At 34.5% G+C, this 7,755-nt stretch overlaps 1 protein-coding gene across 1 annotated transcript; it reads left to right on the top strand.

Annotated features, from left to right (window-relative positions):
* Positions 1 to 3,180: 3,180 nt before the first annotated feature.
* Positions 3,181 to 6,151, top strand: LOC147831795 (uracil nucleotide/cysteinyl leukotriene receptor-like). The gene has a single exon (XM_087300768.1). It carries the CDS (start codon positions 3,211 to 3,213, stop codon positions 4,033 to 4,035), a length of 825 nt encoding a protein of 274 aa, XP_087156894.1. The 5' UTR covers positions 3,181 to 3,210; the 3' UTR covers positions 4,036 to 6,151.
* Positions 6,152 to 7,755: the final 1,604 nt, after the last annotated feature.

The following is a 7,755-nucleotide window of genomic DNA, read 5'->3' as shown; positions in this document are numbered from 1 at the left end:
GTCGTCCTCTGCTTCAGAGCCTGATGTGTGTTGAGCGTTACCTGGCAGTGGTTCATCCTGTAACCTTCCTAAAGTACAAACCTCTCAGATATAGAGCGATCTGCTATGCTGTGGCCTGGATAATTATTCTCATCTCCTGTGTCATCTGCTTGCTTACTTCACTGCATATTGAATATAATGTTTATTTGTCCTTGTCTCAGTATGTTCTCTTACTCTCCATCCAGTTATTTTGTCTTGTGGCTGTTCTCAGAGCTCTGAAGCAGTCAGGACCAGGAGAGAGAAAGAAAGAGGAAAACCAGATGAAGAGAAGAGCGTTTTTCATCATTCTCATAGCTACTGCGACCATGTCTGTATCATATACTCCATATATTATCTCAGGATTCTTTTTTAGTTTTGTGCAACAATCTATTGGAGATGTTTTTTCTTATGCCTTTTTATGCTTTATTCTGGCTGGTTTTGTTGAGCCTGTTCTTTATCTGCACCGCTCTGGAAAAATGCATTGGCTTTGTTGTCCATAACCTGTTCATTATTATTTTTACTTTACAATGATCAGTCCTTTTTCACTAGCTTAATTTGTTTTTGCTATATTTATTATATATAGACTTCATTTTTTTTTTTTTGTTCAAATGTAATTAAAAGCTGAGTATATATATACAGTAAAGTAGGAACTATTATCCCCCTTCACTTCTTTTTAAAATATTTTCTAAATGATGTTTTACAGAGCAAGGAAATTTTTACAGTATGTCTGATAATATTTTTTCTTCTTGAGAAAGTCTTATGTTATTTCGGCTAAAATAAAAGCAGTTTTTAATTTTTTAAACACCATTTTAGGGACTAAATTATTAGCCCTTTTAAGCTATATAGCGATAATCTATAGAACAATCCATCGTTATACAATTACCCTAACCTGCCTAGTTCACCTAATTAACTTACTTCAGCCTTTTAATGTCACTTTAAGCTGTATAGAAGTGTCTTAATAAATATCTAGTCAAATATTAATTACTGTCATCATGGCAAAGATAAAATAAATCAATTATTAGAAATGAGTTATTAAAACTGTTATGTTTAGAAATGTGTTGAAAAAAATATTCTCTCCATTAAAAAGAAATTGGGGAAAAAATAAACAGGGGGGCTAATAATTCTGACTTTAACTGTATATTTTTTCCACAATGATGCCTCTTGTACATTTTTTTGGCTTTTGAGAGAATCCTGTGTCAAAAAAAAAACAAAAAAAAACCAACTTGCTGGTTGATCAAAAGTAACTTAAAGTTAGAATTTGCCAGTGGTATTAATCATTTCTGCTTGATAATATATTAAATAATATATTGTACTTATGTTTTGTTTGTGGATAACATGTATTATTGTACTTGTACTAGATATATACATTTGCATAGCAGATGTTAAAATGTGTCGCAGATCTTTATGCAAATGTGGGGCCAATTTTCTCTTCCCTGACATAAATTTAGAGATGACAACACCGAGTTTGTTCTGTCCACGTCCTCAGACTGGAGATTATTTGTTTATGTAGTGATGGATGGCAAAATAAGCCCACGTCTGACTCCGTGCTGCATGTCTTTCATTTATTTTTTTTTCATATTAGGCTACTTTTGGATGAAGAACATGCTAATTATGCGTTAAAAAGGAACACTTTATTTTGATGGTCCACTTGAGTATTAGTAGAACGTCTGCTTAATATCTGTTGATACTGCTCCTTCAACAATCATTTAACTGACTATAAGAAACTGTGCAAGACAAGTACATATCAATTTACACTAACCCCAACCTAACAGTCTACTTATAATCTACTGAGAATTAGTTAGCATGTAGATACAATGTAACTTAAATTCAACATCAAAATAAAGTGGGACTAAAAATGTTTTACAAAATAGTTGTTTAAAGGCACAAAATATAAATTTTTCATTAAATTATATCTAAAAGCCACTAAAATAATGGTATATTTAACTCAAAATCCGAAAAAGTTGGGGCAGTGTGGAAGACTCAAATAAAAAAAGAAAGTAGTGGTTTCTAAATGTACTTTGATGTGTATTTCATTGCAGACAATACAACAAACATTAGTTAGTAGCCCCTTTCACACACTGAAAAAAATTATTCCGAGATGACTCCTTGGATTTACTCAATTTTTTTACGTTAAGGGGTTGTAAACAATTTATTTGTGTTGAATTTAAACAAACAAATTAAGTTGAACGATATTAAACTTAATTTGTTTGTTTAAATTCAACACAAAAAAATTGTTTGCAACAGTTCTGTGTGCAACACTTTTTTCATTGCACATACAGAACTATGTGGAAAATTACCGACAATTTTCCAGAAAGGGATCATGTGCGAACAGGCTCTTTTTAAAGACACTGTGTGTAAACAGGTAGGTCACTCAATCACATACAATTCTTCTGGATTTTCTCATCTTGGCTGTGAAAAGTGACCTCAGATCATGCTATCACTTCTGTCATTCCGCCTGTGTTGTTAAGGGTGACACTTTCTAAACCTCACATTTGTTAACATTTGCATTTGTAAATTTGCATTTCTGTTGATTTATTTTGCGAGTAGCAGATGAAGTGATGCACATATCTTTAACTGCTGTGAAGTTAGAATAAAAGATTTATACACATCTAGAGAGACTGAACATTCACTCCTCAGGTGATGAACTTTTCTTTTATTATTAATTTAGCATTTGTATGTTCATTTTATTTTAAAATTGTAAAGCATCCAACAAATGGCATACTCTGAAAAAAGTGTTGCATGCAAAACTGTTGCAAACAATTTATTTGTGTTGAATTTAAACAAACAAATTAAGTTTAATAATGTTCAACTTAATTTGTTTGTTTAAATTCAGCGCAAATAAATTGTTTACAACAACTTAACGTAAAAAAATTGAGTAAATCCAAGGAATCATCTTTGAATGATTTTTTTCAGTGTACTGAGAATGACAAAATGATAAATAAACTTTAGCAGCAGATACGGTAAGGTTTTTAGAGCAGAGATATGTATCATATCATTTTTAAATCTTAAGAGTTGGATTTCAATCAATATTTAGACCAATTTAGCTTTGTGTATCTTCATGCAGATCCTAAATTTTAATTCAGTTGTACGATACTTCCATTTTACCTCACATCACCCTATGCACCTTTTCCCCCTACAGATCATATTTGGAATCTTTATGACTTCTTGTACCACGAGATAAACGAAGAAAAGATGAATAATTCTACAATTAACTTTACATCCGGAGCTTCTACAAACTCTTCATATGTAATATTTTTGTCCACTATGGACCTTTTCATTTTCTATATAAATTTTCTCTTCGGTTTTCCGACACACTCCTATGTTTTATGGCTCATCGTCACTGGATCAAGTGGAGTTTCATCAGAGTTCTTCATCCTCAATCTCTCTGTTTGTGAGTTTGGGATCTGCCTGTACTCTTTGTTGTCTGTAATTCTTTATTGCTTTAGGCTTCCATACGACATCCCATTGTTTTTACTAGGACTCATCATCACTGGTCGTCCTCTGTTTCAGTGTGTGATCTGTGTTGAGCGTTACCTGGCAGTGGTTCATCCTGTAAGGTTTCTGAAATACAAACCTCTCAGATATAGAGTGATCTGCTGTGCTGTGGCCTGGATTATTATTTTCATTTCCTGTGTCATCTGCTTGCTTACTTCACTCCATATTGAATATAATGTTTATTTCTCCTTGTCTCAGTATGTCCTCTTCCTCTCCGTCCAGTTGTTTTGTCTTGTGGCTGTTCTCAGAGCTCTGAAGCAGTCAGGACCAGGAGACAGAAGAAGAGAGAAAGAGGAAAACCAAATGAAGAGACAAGCGTTTTTCATCATTCTCATAGCTGCTGTGACCATGTCTGTAACATATATTCCATATATTCTCTCAGGATTTCTTTATAGTTTAATGCAAAATTATATTGGAGATATTTTCTCTTTTGGGTTTTTGTGTTTTATTCTGGGCGGCTTTGTTGAGCCTGTTCTTTATCTGCACCGCACTGGAAAAATGCATTGGCTATGTTGTATTTAATCCTTAATTTATACAGTGCATCCGGAAAGTATTCATAGCGCTTCACTTTTTCCACATTTGTTTATGTTACAGCCTTATCCGCTTGTTAAGTGTGACATCACGCGAAGCGGCTTCCGGGTCCAAGCGCTCTATTCAACTGAATGGGGACACTCATGGATTTTTATGGAGAATCCATAAAAGCGATTTAATGCTTTCGAAAATCACGATCGCAATATATATATATGTCCATGCCTAATATCTGACGGCCGGAAAATGATTAATTTTTTTATAAGTTGTTACATTTTTGGTATTTATTATGCAGCAAGCCTAGAGATTGTTGTGTACACTATGATTTAAATATAAAATTAACTTTAATGTGTGATAGGAATAAAATGTAATCATAAACGAATAAATTCTCCACTCAAATGAGTGGCGGCTTGGACCCGAAAACAGTATTACATACGTCACCAACACGTCACCACTTAACAAGCTGATTCCAAGATGAATCAATTAATTTATTTCCTCAAAATTCAACACACAATAGCCTATAATGACAATGTGAAAATATTTTTGAAATTGTTGCAAATTTATTAAAAATAAAAAAATCTGGAAATTCACATGTATGGTACTGCATATTATATAACATATTGCACTTATATAGTTTTGTGTGCGGATATTATACAGTTTATATGCATAGCAAGTGTTAAATTTGCTGCAGGCCAAGTTTATCATATTCATAATTTTGAGATGACAACACTTTGACTCGGTTTTTTCCACGTTCTCATACTGTGGGATTAGTTATCTATATAGTAAAAGATGGCAAAATAAACCCATGTCCAACTCTGTGCTGCATGTCTTTCATTTGTTCACAATATGTTTGGAATGAAGAACTCTACATTGACAAACGTTAGTTATTTTTAAGAGATCAGTATTATAAAACAACTGTTTAAAGGCTCTTTCCCAGTGATGGGTTGCAGCTGGAAGGGCATCGTGCTGGATAAGTTGCCGGTTCATTCCACTGTGGTAACCCCAGATTAATAAAGGGACTAAGCCGAAAAAAAAAGAATAAGTGAACGAATGTTTAAAGGCTCAATATGTACGATTATTCATAAAATTATACAAAAGCCACTAGAAAAGTGTTGTATATCTATGTTTTTACATGATCCCTGCTGTTTTAAACTACACTACCTTACAAAAGTTGTACCATCAACCCCAGTTTTAAGAGCAATAAATAACACTTTGATTTCTAGTTGATCATTTGGAAAAGTGGCAGAAGGTAAATTTTTCTGATGAATCATCTGTTGAACTGCATCACAAATACTGTAGATGACCTATTGAAACCTGCATGGATCCAAGATTCTCACAGAAATCAGTCAAGTTTGGTGAAGGAAAAATTATGGTTTGGGGTTACATTTAGTATGGGGGCGAGCGAGAAATCTGCTGAGTGGATGGCAACATCAACAGCCTGAGGTATCAAGACATTAGTACTGCAAACGACATTACAAAAACCACAGGAGAGGGCAAATTCTTCAGCAGGATAGCGCTCCTTCTCATACTTCAGCCTCCACATCAAAGTTTCTAAAAGTTAAGGAGGTCAAGGTGTTACAGGATTGGCCAGCACAGTCACCTGACATGAACATTATTGAGTCTGGGGTAAGATGAAGGAGGAGGATTTGAAGATGAATCCAAAGAGTCTTGATGAACCCTGGAAATCCTGCAAGAACACGGACTATGTGACCCCATGTCACAACTTAAAATGGCTTATTTCTCTGGAAATATTTACAAACATTTGGTGTGTGTTGCCTTGCTAATTAGGTCATACACCCTCGATTTCCAATTTGGTTTTATTGGATTACAGGGCAGTGTTACAGAACTGTAAAGTTTATTTACTTCGATAAAACTGTTGCTTCTCCTCTGCATGATCATGATCTTTATAGTGGAACATTCATTCATTTATTCATTTTCTTTCAGCTTATTTATCAGATGTCACCACAGCAGAATGAACCACCAGCTATTCCAGCACATGTTTTATGTAGCGGATGCCCTTTCAGCCACAACCAAGTACTGGGAAACACCCACACGCTCTCACATTCACAAACACAATCATACATTACGGCCAATTTAGTTCATCCAATTCACCTGTCTTTGGACAGTGGGGAAACCAATGCCATTGGGAGAACATGCGCAAACCACACAGAAATGCCAACTGGCCCAGTCGTGACTCGAACCAGAGACCTTCTTGCTGTAAGGCAACAGTGCTAACTACTGAGTCACCGTGTCGCCCGTATTGTTTATATTTATATAAAATATAGAAATGACATTGACATATTTCCATGGTTGAAGCACAGAATTCTGCGAATGTACATCACAGCCTGTTTCTCTCATCAAACATTCATGTTCTGATTTTGGTATAACTAGCAGTGTTGGGCAGTTGCGTCGCTACAAGTACAAGTCGCTACAGTTAGCGTCGCTACTTTCTAAATCAAAGCGCTTTTCAGTAGCGAAGCTATTTAATTAGTCAAGTAGCGCAGTAGCGTCCACACAAGCTACATTTAAAGATCAAGGATCAATAGGTGATGGCACCGACATTCACCGAGCTGTGAGGCCAGTGTGAAAGTAAATTCATATGATGGCTAGAATGAGGATTTCCTCTTCTTCCTGTTTTACGGTGTTCGACAACAAAGTTTTTGTTGCGTTACTGCCACCTCTGGCTGGTGATGTCGCCAACCGAAACTTGCTTGATGGAAAGATGACAGAGGGAGATGAGTTATTTCTAAAGCAGGATTCCTTGTGACCATACCTCGAGAAGTACATGTTAAGATGCAATAACTATATATATATATAATTCCAAAATATTTTATTTTTATATATAATTCCAAAATATATTACTATAGTATTTTAAATGTGTAACACCTGGTTTTATAGGATTTTTTTTTTGTTTTAGCTGTTATACTATAATGTGTTTCTGTTTGGTACAGCATATTATTTACAGTAAATAACTGAACTATTCTGCCTCATATGTTTCATTGACAGTTTTATTAATCACTAAGATATGATTTACTTGGATTTAAGTTGCTTTGATTTAAAAATGCAAATTGTAAAGATAGCTTAGATGTAACTGAGCTACTTTTGCCTTGTAGCTTTTAGCTTAGCTTGCTACATTTCCCAGGGGTTAGCTTTTTGTGTAGTTAAGCTACATTTTAAGTAGAGTAGCCAATAGCTTCTAATCATAAATATCTAGCAATAACTAAATATTAATATATAAAAATAATACAAATAAATAGCAATAACTAATCAATGACACTATAGATGGCCGAAACCTGTCCTCACAGGACCTGATATCCCATTAAATACAGAATTATTACAGCATATATCTTTCAAATCTCATATATACATTTGCATAGCACAGTTGTTAAATGTGGTGCACCTGTGTAGGCCGGTATTAAATTTATGAAGGCTGTTTAAAATCGCTGGGGATTTTACACTATATTCATATTGGTTATTTAATGTCATATATAATTGTTACATGGCATAAGTTTAATATTCTCCATAAAAGCCTGTGTAAAAATAATTCATAAGTTGCATTATTAATGCATAGTTTTGTATAAGCATCCGCACCTGTCTGTCAACATTTTCACAACAAGTACATAAGTAATGTGCATTTATATAGCACATTTTATTGTGTATGCCCATACGTCCCAACCACTTTACAATCATTGGGGTAGGAGGGGGCGTCTCTTA

This window comes from Danio rerio, chromosome 21 (genome assembly GCF_052040795.2).
Source record: "Danio rerio strain M-AB ecotype USA chromosome 21, GRCz13ab, whole genome shotgun sequence".
NCBI lineage: Eukaryota > Metazoa > Chordata > Actinopteri > Cypriniformes > Danionidae > Danio > Danio rerio.
This window is presented reverse-complemented; position numbering and strand designations above follow the sequence as displayed.

Coding starts and splice junctions, on each gene's coding strand:
- LOC147831795 (XM_087300768.1), top strand. CDS start 3,211: ATGAATAATTCTACAATTAACTTTACATCCGGAGCTTCTACAAACTCT.